Source organism: Podarcis tiliguerta (assembly GCF_965153285.1).
Source record: "Podarcis tiliguerta genome assembly, chromosome: 5".
NCBI lineage: Eukaryota > Metazoa > Chordata > Lepidosauria > Squamata > Lacertidae > Podarcis > Podarcis tiliguerta.
The window spans coordinates 63,200,316-63,215,994 of NC_139538.1; the positions used below are offsets into that span (position 1 = coordinate 63,200,316).

The 15,679-nt window shown below is 41.9% G+C and overlaps 1 protein-coding gene across 7 annotated transcripts in view; it reads left to right on the forward strand.

The window, feature by feature from the left end:
* Window positions 1–15,679, forward strand: part of LOC310679021 (putative lysosomal acid lipase/cholesteryl ester hydrolase) — a gene marked incomplete at its 3' end in the record, with an annotated part of 43,742 nt that overhangs the window by 13,536 nt on the left and 14,527 nt on the right. For 2 of the 7 annotated variants that reach the window (XM_083443730.1, XM_083443724.1), the window contains exons 7-9: window positions 1,156–1,227; window positions 3,072–3,143; window positions 5,051–5,284. The exons of 2 other annotated variants lie outside the window; for them this stretch is intronic. In XM_083443730.1, the coding sequence (XP_083299856.1) occupies window positions 1,156–1,227; window positions 3,072–3,143; window positions 5,051–5,284 (378 nt within the window). Of the gene's footprint in view, window positions 1–1,155; window positions 1,228–3,071; window positions 3,144–5,050; window positions 5,285–11,910; window positions 12,133–13,089; window positions 13,208–15,679 lie in introns of those variants that run through there. 3 more of the 7 variants (XM_083443725.1, XM_083443729.1, XM_083443728.1) reach the window with 2 other exon arrangements.

The window sequence follows — 15,679 nt, forward strand, 5'->3', positions numbered from 1 at the left end:
AGTAACATCTCACTACATTTGTGTGGATTTTGCGGGTGATCTTTATGAGGCTGCTTATTTGTCTTTGCCCTTTCTTGCTTCCTTTCCAGCCAATATTCCTCTAAAATTATTCATTATTTACATTCTACATTTCATCAGGTGGTCACAGGGTGGGATACATTTTTTAAAAAAACAACACTTTTTTATATGTGTTGTAAGCTGCCCGGAATGAGCAGGAGATAAATAATACAATTATTATTATTATTATTATTATTATTATTATTATTATTATAACAATAAACAGCAGTCAAAAGCCCAGGAACATGAAGTGAGAAGCCATAAGTGCACACCAAGGCCAGGTTTGGTACTCAAGCAGGATAGGGTGAATTCTTGTTCTGTAGGAGGAACATACACAATGCAATGCCTATTGCATCAATTAGTGTTAGTAACCGTACCTGGATTGGTTCTAGTTGTACTGTATGATGAAAAGCATTATAGTTAGGCTGTAATCTAACCAGAGAGCCAGTGTAGTGTAGTGGTTAAGAGCGATAGACTCGTAATCTGGTGAACCGGGTTCGCTTCCCGGCTCCTCCACATGCAGCTGCTGGGTGACCTTGGGCCAGTCACACTTCTTTGAAGTCTCTCAGCCCCACTCACCTCACAGAGTGTTTGTTGTGGGGGAGGAAGGGAAAGGAGAATGTTAGCCGCTTTGAGACTCCTTTGGGTAGTGATAAAGCGGGATATCAAATCCAAACTCCTCCTCCTCCTCCTCTTCTTCTTCTTCTAATCCTGTGCAAAGGTACATGGGAGGAAGCCTGGTTGAACACTGTATAATTTGCTTCTTAGTAAATGTGCACAGAATAGCACTGCAAGTAATTTGATATATAAAATGTAAAAAAAATGCATTTAAGTTCTGGGACAGTTAAAACTGAAATGCCTTGCTCTAAGATAATTTCCGGGGTTTTTTGTTTGTTGTTTGTTTTTGTAACATCATATTGGGATTAGTAACCAGTTTAGAGCGTCAAGCTGTGTTGTTACTATGTAGACACAGATTCCTGTGTGATATCCCGATGTTGAGCTCTCGTGCACTGCTTTTGTGCAAACAAACCAAATGGAAGGGAAGTGGCTGTTGCAATTTGTGATAAATTCAGCTAATCACTTTGCGCTTTCTTACAGAGTCGAATCGATGTTTATTTATCACACTGTCCAGCTGGGACATCTATCCAGAACATGCTTCACTGGGTTCAGGTAGCACCAAAATCCTCTTTTCTCTTTAAAAAAGGGTTTTGGTATCAATTGAAGAATGAGCAGAACAGGCTTTTACAAAGACTTTTAAGAACGAATTTAATAAATATGATTGAAAGAAAAATTCTTAATAACTCAGCCTCTCTTTTTACAGACTCCAGAAATATGTTTTGTTTTTATGAGAAAGGATTTAAAGCTGAGAGAGTTTTATTGTGTTTAAATGTTTCCAAACAGGAGTATTTCAAAAGCTACAGATACAATAATATCCCCAATGGATTTTTTTTTTTTATCGTCAAAATAGTCCCTCTGCATGTAGATGGACAAATAGTACATTGCTGTGGTATTTTACTGACTTGTGTCTCAGTGAAGAACCCAGTGGAAGCTTTGCCCGCCTGTTTGGACTCCAACTCCCATCAGCCAGGCCACGCTGCCTGTTGCTGATGGGAGTTGGAGTCCAAAGCATCAGGATGGCTCCAGGCTAGACCAGCACTTTAACTTAGTGTCACCTGAATTATTTGTATAGAAACACAAAGACGGCTTGCTAAAGTCACACAGTAGAAGATTGGAGCATCTAGCTAAGATGTCCTTTCTGATTGCATATACATTGTGGAAGTGAAAATGAATAATGGCTTTGGTAGCCCTTCCTCGCTGGACTATCTTAAATCCATCATGCTAACCCACAGAGCTAAACATGCTGGTTATTTGAGGCTCATATATCCCACAATCGAGTTATTTTTTCCTAGCCACTGCTTCCCTTGAAGCTGCTCTCTATTTTGGATCAATTGTGTGAAATAATCTTTAGGATGGAGTTGGTGTTTTCTAACTCTGATTCTGTGACTTAGTCTGCATTTCTAGAAACACTTCCCTGGGAATAAGTCCAATTGAATGGTTCTGAATAGACATGATTAGACAGATGTATTTACACTTTAAAGTGGCCTATATCAATTTTGACTGTGTCACAAATCAGCAACCTTTTCCTTTGTTCCACAGGCCCGATTCTTATCAGGATCAGTTTCACATGCAAAGTTTAACAACTGGGTGGGGCATCCAACCTGTTAATTACCTATTAGAACAATCTAATAGTTACCTATTAGAATAATGCAAGGTGCTCCTTCTGGATTCCAATGCAAACCTCTTCCTGATTCACTTTAGTAACACTTCCAATGCAAACTCCTTCCTTCATCAGGAAGAGGTTTGCATGGAATACTGCAGAATTTAAATGAGTGAGATCAGCTGATGGGCAGGTGGGTATGTGTGGGAAAGTGTTTGGGTGAGACTGGATCCCCTGGCAGACTAAGTTGGACTGTGGAGTGGAAATTCCTGATCCCTGCACAATATTCTGATTTCTGAGCAATGGGATACCTGGGCTACTTATCCAACCACCCAACTTAATCCAGCTGCCCAGAGGCAGAGAGGAGAATTCATATTAGATCTGAAGAGAAATTTTCAGCCCAAACCTATGTGTATTTACTAAAGTCCCCCTAAGTTAGATGAGAGTTGTTTCCAGGTAGGTGTAAAACAGACAACTCATATCTAGTAGGACACATGTCAAACATTCTCAAGATATCAGATACACTGAGGAGACATAGAAGGTTAAGCAGTACTAAAAAACAGCTCTACTGCTTTCAGATGGCTTTGTGTAGCTTTCTTTGTATGTTTACATTAACCTTTGTTCTTCTCACTAAAGATGAAGTTAGACATTATTGCATAGCCTTAATCATAGCATGGTTTTTGACACGTTCAACATCCTTGTTTATGCCGGTACCGCGGTCTATTCATATCGCACACTTCTATATCATCTGCTTTCCCCATTTGGTTTTTCAAAATATGGCACACCTCTTTTTCAGATTGTGAAGGCTGGGAAGTTCAAAGGCTTTGACTGGGGAAGCAAGGAAGCAAACATGGCTCACCACAACCAGGTAGGAATTTCTCACAAATTCAGTATTTCTCTCTGTAGGCGTTCATATGAGGGTAGATACTGGGTAGCTTAATGTAAATCCATAGACTGAGCATGTATCAAAAGAATCCATCTCCAAGGTGTGAACAATCAGATTAAAAAGAAACTCTTTAGATAATACACGAGATGTTCTTGTAGTTCTTGTTATAGTAGTTCTTGTTATAGATTTAGGGGAGAGATCTCCCTAAACCCTAGAAATGAAAAAATGCTAGGATTTTGATTAACTGGGATGTGGATTAAAGTTGCAGAGCTGTACCAGACAGAAAATTCTTGACTGGCAGGCTTAGTGAAGACCAAACCTGTTAACATGACAAAAAGTGTTGATGGCCCATTGGGGAGAGAAATCTTTTAGCCTGGGGAATGAGATATTGCCAAGGTGATAGAGTGTGTATTTGAGGGGACAGGAAAAGGGTGTTTTTGAGCAAGGGTTGCTGGGATGAAGAAGCACATCGAAGAACAGAGACCTATCTTGACCAGGCAGGCTAGAGGCTGCCCACACCGCTTCCTCTTGAAATGACCATGCCATAAGATCTGGTTCTAAGATATGTCTAAATTTCAAGCCATACTTGAAATTTGCCAGAACAGTCTGTCTTGAAACTGCAATCATGTTTCTTCAGTGCTAACAAAACTGGAGCAGTAGGAAGAATCACAGTGATGACTGTTGGGAATAATGAGTCAAAGACACTGAGCTGGTTTGTAGGTAACTCTAAGCCAAACCAAAGCTTGCCATGAATGCTGTGTGGAAGAGCTTCCTGAGAGGAGAGCCTGGCCACTTTGCACTTCCCTTGACTCTCCTGCTGCGATTCTGCACTCTAATCCGTAGTTTGGTTTAGCAAGTTGCTCAACCCAGGCATGTGGCTTGTCTTTCTCCAGACACTGCATGAGTTGTAAATATGAGAACAAACTTTGGTTCCACCTTGTGGTTTGTTTGGAGTGAGGCAAAGCATGAGCCTGGGTTTGTCCTTAATGCTAAAGCAGCAGTAGTGAGACCAGAAAAGGGTCAAAGTGTCTGTGCAATCCTCTTAGGCAGAGTGCACATTCATGTTCAGTCATAGTTGGGCTTAATGTTACATGAAAAGAAGAAGAAGAAGAGTTTGGATTTGATATCCCGCCTTTCACTCCCTTTAAGGAGTCTCAAAGCGGCTAACATTCTCCTTTCCCTTCCTCTCCCACAACAAACACTCTGTGAGGTGAGAGGGGATGAGAGACTTCAAAGAAGTGTGACTGGCCCAAGGTCACCCAGCAGCTGCATGTAGAGGAGCGGAGGCGCGAACCCGGTTCCCCAGATTATGAGACTACTGCTCTTAACCACTACACCACACTGGCTCCCATTCCTTCAGAACAATCAGTAAATCCAGACAATCAGTGCTGGAATTACAGCCAGGCAGAGCAGCCTGCAGCCCAGGGTCTTGGCCACTTGATATTAAAAACAAACAAACAAACAAACAAACAGGCAGATGTTACTATCTAGGCTCAGTTGCTTAGTAACAGTAAGGACAAGAACAAAGTTCAGGTACTCAAAAAATCATAGAATCACCAAATAACAGAGTTGGGAAGGGTCACAGGGGTCATTGAGTCAAACCCCCTACAATGCAGGACTTTTTTGCCCAGCATGAGGCTGGAAGCACAACCCTGAGATGTAGATTGACCAGGCAATCTGCGCAATTTCCTCTTCATGGATGGATTATGTGCACTTTCTTGCACAACTTCTGATGAATGCCCAGTTGTTATGCACATTAATAGGTCAACCTGCACATTAATGGTTCAACCCTCAACTTAGATATGTTTGTGTTTTGCAAGTGTGCGTGTTTGATCAGGGAGTCTTTGCAGACTGTTTTTTAACTTTTTTTTTAATCTCCTCTCTTTAAGTCAACACCGCCTTTCTACAACGTACAACATATGACTCTTCCAACAGCTGTCTGGAGTGGTGGTAACGACTGGATTGCAGATTCAAAGGACATGGCCCTCTTGCTGCCTCAGATCCCAAACTTAGTTTACCACAAGGATATTCCTGAATGGGAACATCTGGATTTTGTCATAGGCTATGATGCCCCACAGCGCATGTACATAGAGATAATGGATTTAATGCAGACTTATAAGTGAATGTGAAATATTCCTTCAGAACCCATCACTGTCAATCTGTGTTGATGAAAAGCACTACAAGATTTCTTAAGATTCCATTTCTCATACAGGTTCATCACAGTCTCAGTTATAAGAAAGATTTGCTTAGTAACCTTGCCTTTTCTAATTCTGTCAGTGACCATGGGTGTTCCTCCGTTGCTCTTGCTTCATCATGCTGTGTAGCAGATTCTTGTTCTAGTACAGCATGACTATTGAGGGTAGAAAAAGTACTTGTGGTGATATCCAAGTCTTTACCTTTAAGGAACTGGTCCAATTCCAGTTGTTTCCCAGCCTTGGGATCTATCTGCTCTGGGATAGAGTGCTGCCTTTTCTTAGCTCCCTCAGCAGTTTCTGGTCTAATCTCTCTCTCTTTTGCTCTCCGCCACTGAGCTGTAAACATCAATTTGATAAGTTTCTCTCTAGATTGGAATCCTCCCTTAGTTAGCAGTTGTATTCCTTAGTTTTTCTTATCTCTTATTATTCACTTTGGATAGAGAAAAGGGGAGAGAAGCACTAATGACAGAGGAGCCTCTGTTGGGATATGTCACTCCCATATTTCTTAAGAAAATTCACCCTGGAAAGCATTCCCTACCTTCCCCTTCTCTCCCCCACCTCTCTCTCTCCCCTTCAGCTCACAATGCCTACGACAGCAGTGTCTCACACCAAATGTAACTAACCTGTAGAAAAGATGGAAAACAGAAATGCTCTATGTTCCTTTGTTATCCATGAAAACCCTTCCATAAAAAAACAACCATTGCTAGGATGTCTATGTGCAGTTTAGTAATCCCTCGGGGAATTAAATGTTTGCCCTCCTCAGAAGGATTTAAATCCATACATCTTTAATGGAGGTATTGAGATGCAACTTAAGTTGCATTCTCATCACAGTAGTCCTGATGAAGGGAAAAGCCTTGTCATCAAACTTGCATAATAATGTATATCTGAAAGTAAATCTGATCGGCTTCTGGGGTTGGCCGCGAATGGCTGCAAGGTGGAGCCTTAACCTCTGGGAAAGGCTTGATCACTAAAGAGGTCCGGGGAGAGCACAAGGGTACTGTGCCCCCAAAAGAAGCCCAAAAGGAAAGTTTGGGTGCGGAGCTTCGGCAGCGCTGTTTTGCAGATTCTCTGGTCCCGTCCCATCCCGCCCCGCCCCCCGCGTGAAAAGACAAAGAGGGAGAAGTCATAGGATTGAGCGACAGAAGCAGAAGAAGCAGACTTCAGCCTCAAGGCGAGAAGCCTTGAACTTTGGCCAGGACACGGCAACCTTTTCTGACAAATTTAAAGCCACATTGGATAAACTAAATTTTAGACATTTGGAAAAGAGATAATTTGGCAAAGAGACGGGGTGAAAAAACAGATACCTGCTCCTTTCTTGCTATACATACTTTGCATGGAAACAGTTCATAAATGTGAAATTGAGGAAGACACACTGCTAATATAAAAAAGCTGAAATTTGGATAAATTGGTCTTAGATAATGGATATAGATATTTTAAATTGTGGTGGATTAAAACTGAAAGTAAATCTGCTCTCTGGTAAACAGGAAAGGAAAAGCGGCTACATATTGCATCTAGTCTTTGTTCTAAATGGGATGTATATTTCTTTAATAGCGAAAACCACCCAGGTATTTATTTTGTTTAAAACTTTCAGAAGGGACTGACTGGAATGTAACATACTGAAAGTCTTAAAAGTTTCAACCGTGGCAAGTTCAAAACAGATACTGAATTGGATTTGTAGAGAGAGACAGCTATTAGCGGGTGAGAGTTGGATACAAATATATCCCCTTTTGACTTTAGTTACAATAAAATTGATGGTTATATATTTTACATGCTTTATATCTGTTGTGGATAAGGCAGAGAAGAAACTGAAGAAATCCAAGTGTGTGTTTATTTTGGGGAGTGAAGATCGCTCTGTATTGTTGGCAGACATTTGGGATTAGGCTGAATAGACCTGAAGATTTTTTTGAACCTCTTATTTACCTCCTTAAGTTTTGGATTACAAACTTGAATTCTCTTTGGATCTTTTTTTGGTGATGAGTAAATGGCCACTTGTTGCTTGCTTCCCATAAGCATTCTGCAGTCAGTTAAAAATGGCCAGTTTTGGAATGCTATAACTAGAGTTAAAGGGTCAGTATTACCACAAATCTAACGAGTCTAACGAGCTGCAGTTGCTTCTTCAGTCTTCTCCTCTTGCTGTTTTTTTTTTTTAAAATGAAAATTAACATTGTCCCAAAATATAGAGCTGTAGAGCCATGGTGTTTGACACCTTTCCCCCCAAGTCGTGCAATTTATCAGGGATAATATGGGGGTAATTATCCCTGGTGACCCCCCATGGCAGGGAAGGAGGGGATTTCTCACCTGCGGGTCGTCCAATATCTGCCGCTCACTTCTTTTATTAAGAGTCCTCCTGGTTTAAAGTGATGGTCCATCTAGTCTAGTATTATGTTTCCACTGTGGGTAAGCCAGATGCTTACCCACAGTAACTTTACAATTGGGAAATGAAGGTGACTTTACAATTGGGAAATGAAGGAATCAGTTCTCTCCCTCCCTCCCTCCCACCTCCCTCCCCCTACAAGATCTAAGCTTTCAGAGGATATGGATTCTAAGTATGAATATTCCAAATTCATTAACATGACTACTAACTCTGTGAATTTGTTGAACATCATTTTCACAATAATCTCTGTGTTAGAGATACAGGATGCAAACTGTAGCGCTGATGGATCCACTACCAACCACATAATCTGCTCTGGATGGCTGTGTTAGGTTTCTGTTATGCCACTGTGCAGTTCTTGGAGTCACAAGACTTTATTGACATTCCAGACTGTTGGAAGTCTCACGGGAGACAGATGTTGATGTTACTGGTTTCCTCTTTCTTTGTGTTCAGTTTGTTTTCTGTCTCTCACAGAAAGCAGATGCATAATCTTTTCTGTCTTATGTAGTTAGAAATAAAGTAGCAATGTAGCACATATTTCTGGCTCGTTCTGCTGCTGTCTGATACTCTGCATGAATGGAAAGTGTGCCTGAAGTTTCATTCAAAGGCTTAGGTCATTAAACATCGTTGGAGGAGAGCCTGGATGGGTTCTGAAAATACAGCCGAAGGAGTAGCCATGACAGCTTGGTCGTACGGAAGCTCCAACAGGCTGGAGGGCCTTCCAGATGGGGGGGGGGGAGAGGGAACAAATGCTTGGGGAGAATCTGCCTTTAACTACAGTTTTAGGTTTCACATAATCATTTAAATTATATCACTAGTATGATTTGAATATGTTGTCTGATCATCTGAGGCCAAATAGCATGGTGTGTGATACCAGATACCTTGATATTTCTGTTTGTTCTGAAAGGCATAAAACACAAGTAAAAACCATTCAAGGTAGACACAGAGATCTTGAGCTTCCTATCCTTCCTTCAGTCTGTCCGATGGAGTGAATAAAGTATTATTATTAAGTAGAAACATGAAGAGTTGTAGCCAACAGTGCACAAATGGAGTTCCACTCATGCAAAAGGTCTTCCCTTGACTTACCTATTCCCACCAAATCAGTTCCAGATGGTCCTGCAACACTCTGGAGCAGCTTTTGAGGGTGCACAAGAAGCTGCAGGGGGGAAAAGAGTACATGGAATTCCATTTTGGAAGTAGAGGCCTGTTGCATGAGTGGAACAGCAATGTTGGATGCAAACTAAAGTCTTCCTAATGTTTCTTTGGGGTGTTGCTATTTCCTTCTAATTGGCACCCTGTCATGTAACTACATAACTGGCTGTTGAAAGGTGGTTGTTGATGCTATATTGATAGCCACATCCCAAGTTTTCAAAGGGCCCTGAGCTAAAAAGTGTTGCCTAAACCATTTGTGCTTCAATAACCTTTCATGCCTTTGTCTCAGATGGTGTTCTTGGAGCATAATTACAGTTGCAGGAAAACCTTTTATATGACTTGCCACGAGGGGTGTGCAATTCTAGTGTGCATGTTTTAAAAAACATTTATAGAGAACTACAGTGAAAATCATAACAAGATTCTATGTCAAGACAGAGGTTGAATTGGAACATGCAAGGAAATCCACTTAATAGTCTGTTTTCCATTAGTTCCCTACTCACCACCCAGTCCCCAAACATTAAAATAAGAAAACTTGACACAGCCATCAGCATATAAATTCCGACTCTTCTCATAACCTCATAAATAAATGTTCAGATATTCAAACTGGCTCTCTGAAGCAATCTCTTATTAAAAAACCAACATTTTGAAGAACCCTTTCTCTCCCTTAGGACAGCAGAACATAAGCAATGGAAGCAAATCTGTAAAATTCCAAAGAGAAAAATGAAACAGGAATGGGATCACCTCAATCAGCCATAGGAATTTAAACCGGAAGTTCAAACTCCGCCCCATTTCCAAAGGATCCTCCACAGGGTCCAAGTTGGCATCATTTACTCAAAAGCAGAGACAGGTGTGCTGGGACTCTGAGAGAAAGAAAGCAACTCCCTCTCCAGAGGGCAATTTGACATGACATCTGTGCTGTACAAATACAATCAGGTTCTCATTTCATTATGATAAAATAATTCATTTTTATTTCTGCTTCCAAGTATCTTTATTATTTTAAAGGAAGAAAAGGAGAAGGAGTACAAAGAAACAAATAATAACAAACTACATCAAAAAGAAAAATATTACGTAGATAATTATCTTAACCACTCATATCTGTTTAACAATATAGCTAAATTATATCTATTCTTATACCCCAAATACATGTCATTCCATGCCATAATAAATAAGGACCATGTCTCCATCCAGCTACTAACAGGCACGGCCTCCTCTCTTTTACAAAATGTGAGTTCTAATAATGTTACGATTTTTCATATTTCATCAAGCCATTGTGATATAAACGATGCTGTGGTTTTCTTCTAAGAGTTTGCAATTGCTGATTATTGCTGCTATTGGCAGAGTTATGACCATTTCCAGATCAGAATCAGGTACCAGCAGACTTTTCTTTTTTAAAAAAGAAATATATCAGAACAGACACATATGTACTGCCTGTTGACCATCAGCACCACAGCAAATGCTGCTGAATGTGTGTTGAGTTGCAGTTTTTTCTGTAGCAAGTAGGAGTGTTGGGATTTTCACTCCTCTTCTTCAGTTTTCCACCCTTCTCTGTACAACAAACATGTTTCGCTTTTTCGTATTTCCCCAACTTGTGTTCCCCTGTTCTAAAGCTTTTGTGTTCTTTTAGAAGCCATGTTTTCCCCACCCACATGCTTCTTTATTCTCAGTTGCCCCAGTTGCTCCCTCAGTTGAGAGCCAGTGTGGTGTAGTGGTTAAGAGCCGTAGACTCATAATCTGGGGAACCCGGTTCGCATCTCTGCTCCTCCACATGCAGCTGCCGGGTGACCTTGGGCTAGTCACACTTATTGAAGTCTCTCAGCACCACTCACCACACAGAGTGTTTGTTGTGGGGGAGGAAGGGAAAGGAGAATGTTAGCCGCTTTGAGACTCCTTTGGGTAGTGATAAAGTGGGGTATCAAATCCAAACTCCTCCTCCTCCTCCTCCTCCTCCTCCTCCTCTTCCTCTTCCTCCTCCTTCTATTTCTTCTTCTTCTTCATGTGGACTACATATCCTGCTGGTACTCACAAAATGGTGACTTAATATAATGGGGCAATAGAGAAGCAATAGAGGCATGGCTTCTAATTCTTGCATTAAATGAAGCCATTGCATGTACTTTCTGGGTGTGCATGTAATTAAGAGGCATCATTAAGAGCTGGATCCTGGCATCCTTTGCATGGGAAAGGCCAAGGGCAAGTTTGGCTTGTGCATATCCTGATTTATTAAGGGTAAGTAAGTGTTTCAAAACACCTCACTTGGGTAGTTTTGAGTTATACATTATACATGAGGTTACCAGTAGTTGCTGTATTGATTACAGTCCTGTGGAGAACCAGTGACCTCCATAACTCTCTGGAAAATTCTAGAAGCAGATTCACCCCTTGGAGTGATTGGGAGGTGGCTGCCTCTCTGTGTGGTTGCCGTTGTCGTGTGATCAGCTTTCTCAGAAGGTCCATTGTGCATGTCAACCACATTTGCAAAGTGTTCTTTTTCATCTATCCAACATTAACTCCATATGCCTGGGACGCGGGTGGCACTGTGGTCTAAACCACTGAGTCTCTTGGGCTTGGTGATTGGAAGGTCAGCAGTTTGAATCCATGCAATGGGGTGAGCTTCCATTGCTCTGTCCCAGCCCCTGCCAACCTAGCAGTTTGAAAGCATACCAGTGCAAGTAGATAAATAGGTACCACTGAGACGAGAAGGTAAACGGTGATTCCTTGTGCTCTGGCGCTTGTCCTCTCTGCACCAGTAGCAGTTCAGTTTACCTGCAAATTGATCGTTGTACTCTTAACTGCTGCACTAAATGATCTGTTACATGTTGACTAATTTTTTGTTGAACTAAGACTGCAGTCCCATGCCCACTTGCCTTGAAAGGTGTCACACAGAAGTCAGTGGAAATACCTTCTAAGAAGTTTGCGTAAGATGATATTGGGAGTTGGGCAAGACTGAACCAATGATATCAATTAGAGACGATGTTTCTTTTCCTTCCAGGAACGCGTTGCACTTGGTGAAGAGTGGCAACCTATTTAAGCCACACTATCTGCCAATTCATTCTCCAGTATATGATATAGGTTAAAGCGCATATTCTTTATCCAGCTTTGTGGAGCCCAGTCTTGTACTTCACCCTGAAAGATGGATTTGCTTCCATGCACTTCAAGGATGTGGCTCTTCATAATGGGGGCAGGATTGGTCCAAGCCCTTGTTACTTCAGGAATGTTTATGAAAAGAAGAACTGTACACCCAGAAGCTACTATGGATGTTGTAAGCCATCCATCTTTTATTCTTTTATTTGCTTAACTCAAGGCATTTTTTTGTTATTAGTGCTGCTTAATTGTGCTATATTCCGCATACCTAAAGTTTGTTTTTCATGGAATGCTGGGATAGCAGGCGCAAGAAAATGATGATGATGATGATGGTGGTGGTGGTGATTTTGAAGTATGTACCCTGCCCTCTCAATGCATCATTGCTCAGGGCAGCATTTTTTTTTTTGTTGTTATTTAAGCATTCCCAAAGTAGCTCCCAACATCTGCTTCATGTAACCCCAGTGCTCTGTGAACTTCATTTAGGTATCAGCAGTAGCAAGTTTAGCATCTTGCCCTATGCATTATTATTGCTCAACAGCATGAAGAAAAATCTTTAAGTGGTCCAGAAAGATCTTCAGCAATTTTCAAGTCATCCAAGAGGATTGAGTGGAGTTTGGGATACATTACTATTAAAGATGTACGGTAGTCTTCTGTGTCCAGGAGTTTTACAGTCCCAACTGTCAGAGAACTGGACTTTCTGACAAGCAGCGAAAGAGAAGGCACAGAGGAAGGGGGGGGGGGGGAGAAGCAGTTAGCCACAGGAATTTGACCTTTGTAGACACAGAGACGAAGTGACACAGAGAGCAGGAATTCATCTGCAAGGCTCTGATAGTGACACAGACACAGAAATAGAGAGAATGCACTCACCCTGATCGTGTAGACTCATAAGATTAGCCGAGAAGCGTGAAAATTACAGGAAGTGGAGGTGGGGGTTTTCCTGTTGGGGGAAAAGGGGGCGGAGCTCAGTCCCAACAACAGTGGCATCGGAGGAAGACTGAAATTAGTGGAGTTCCAACCAGGGCTTTTTGTTGAACCAATAAATCTTAATTAATCAACTGCCGCCTTTGTCTCATGTGTGCGGGAGAGACCCAAGCCTTACACCAACCAAACCGTTCTTTTCTCCCCTGCCACCAAGGGTGAAATTATTTCTTTCAGAGGATATCCCAATGAGACATATGAAGTGGTGACAGATGATGGGTATATCCTGAGTATTAACAGAATTCCTCATGGGAAACGAAATAACCAGAAATTGGGTGAGTGTGTTTTTGGAGGTATATATTATGTATACATGCAAATACTGTGAGGACTTTTAACTTTTTTGTTAGTAAAACAATAATTTCTTGCTTTGGAAACTTTTTACTTATTGCAAGAAAACCTTATACCAGATGAATCTAATTTCTTTTTCTGATGGAGTTTTTGATGGAGGTACAAGTCTGGTGGAACAAAGGAATGCTATGGACATTGTGTAAGGTTTTTGGCAAAGTCCCCCTTGATATTCTTGCAGAGAAGCTGGTAAAATGAGTACACTTGTACCTTGGTTTTTGAACAGTCTAGCTTTCGGAAGTTTTGGCTTCCGAACACAATAAACCCAGAAGTGACTGTTTTGGTTTACGAACTATTTTTGGAAGCCAAATAAACTGACAGGGCTTCCACAGCTTCTGATTGGCTGCAGGAGCTTCCTGCAGCCAATCAGAAGCCACACTTTGGTTTCCGAACGTTTTGGAAGTCGAACGGACTTCCAGAACAAATTCCGCTCGACTTCCAAGGTATGACTGTACTGAATAAGGTAACTGTTGGGTGATTTTGTAGCTGGTTGACTGACCAAACCCAAAGAGTGCTGACTAACAGTGTCCCGGTCCCGGTTACAGGCAGTTGGAGTCCCGGCTTGGTACGTCGGGACTGGGGTAGAAGACGGGACACAGGAATCAGCAGTCCAGGTCAGCAGTCCAAGGGTTAGGAAGTCAAGAGTCCATGAATCAGGAAACCAGGAGTCAGGAAGTGAAGAGTCTGAGGGTCAGGAAACCAGGAGTCAGGAAGCCATGGGTCCAAGAGTCAGGATACTGTGTTGGGTAGTGTGTTGCTGTGGCAAAGAGACAGAGGGAAATGCTGCTCCCGGCCCTTGCCACCAGGTGCTATGAGTCTTCTGTCAAGGCTCACCTGTGAGGCCGCGCCTTGCCCTTCCAGGCCAAACTCAGGAAGGCCCCAGTCCTGCAAGGCCCTACCAGTCACAGGGTCTGGATCCTGCATGCACTCCTGACAAATGGTTCCTTATTATCCTGGAAAAAAGTGATAAGTAGGGTGCTGTACAGTGCTGTCCGGGTCCATTGTTATTCAACATCTTTATAAATGACTTGGATGAAGGTACTGAGGGCATGTTCATCAAATTTGAAGATACTGAACTGGGAGGGGTATCCAATGCCACTAAAGACAGAATTGGGATTTGAGTTGCTATTAACAGATTGGATAACTGGCCAAAACTTTAAGTAAGGATTGGGTGGCCATCTATTGTGGATGCCTAATGAAATGAATTTCAGTATGGACAAATAATAATAATAATAATAAATAATAAATTTTATTTATATCCCGCCCTCCCCAGCCGAAGCCGGGCTCAGGGCGGCTAACAACAATAAAACAGTACAACACAACATAACACAACACAACACAACACAACACTCTAAAATCATTCATTATAAAATCAATTCAAATCAAAGCAATGGCAATGGCAACCATTGGGCCAGAGCTCTGCGAAGATTGCCGAAGGAGGGAGTCATGGCCAAAGGCCTGGTGGAACAGCTCTGTCTTGCAGGCCCTGCGGAAAGATGTCAAGTCCTGCAGGGCCCTGGTCCCTTGTGACAGAGTGTTCCACCAGATCAGAGCCACAGCCGAAAAAACCCTGGCTCTAGTTGAGGCCAGCCTAACCTCTTTGTGGCCTGGGACCTTCAAGATGTTTTTATTTGAAGACCGTAAGTTTTTCTGTGGGACATACCAGGAGAGGCGGTCCTGTAGGTACAAGGGTCCTAGGCCGTATAGGGCTTTAAAGGTTAAAACCAGCACCTTAAATGTCATGTTCTGCACAAATATAAAATTGGGAAAACCTGGCTTACCAGTGGTACGTATGAAAAGGATTTAGGAGACATAGTATACCACATGCTGAACATGAGTCAACAGTGTGATGAAATAGCAAAAAAAGCTAATGCTATTCTAAGCTGCATCGACAGAAGTACCGTGACCAGGTCAAAGGAAGTAATAGTGCAGCTCTATTATGCCTTGATCAGAGTACACCTGAAATACTGTGTCCAGTTCTGGGCACCACAATTTAAGAAAGATATTGACAAATGCTTTGGAGTGTAGGAACTCAACCAATGGCTTCAAGTTACAAGAAAGGAGATTCCATCTAAAAATCAGGAAGAACTTTCTGATGGTAGGAACTGTTTGACAGTGGAATGGACTCCTTTGGAAGGTGGTGGACCTTCCTTGGAGGTTTTAAAGTAAGGATTGGATGTCCATCTATCGTGGATGCCTTACCTGAGATTCTTGCATTGCAGAGGGTTGGACTAGATGAGGGTTAGCCTCTATTATTCTGTGTGTGCAGAGGAGGATGGCAAAGATGATAAAGGGTCTGGAAAACAAGCCTTATGAGGAACAGTTGAGGGAATTGGGTCGGCTTAGCTTAGTAACGAGGAAACTGAGAGGAGATATGATAGTCATATTTACATATCTAAAGG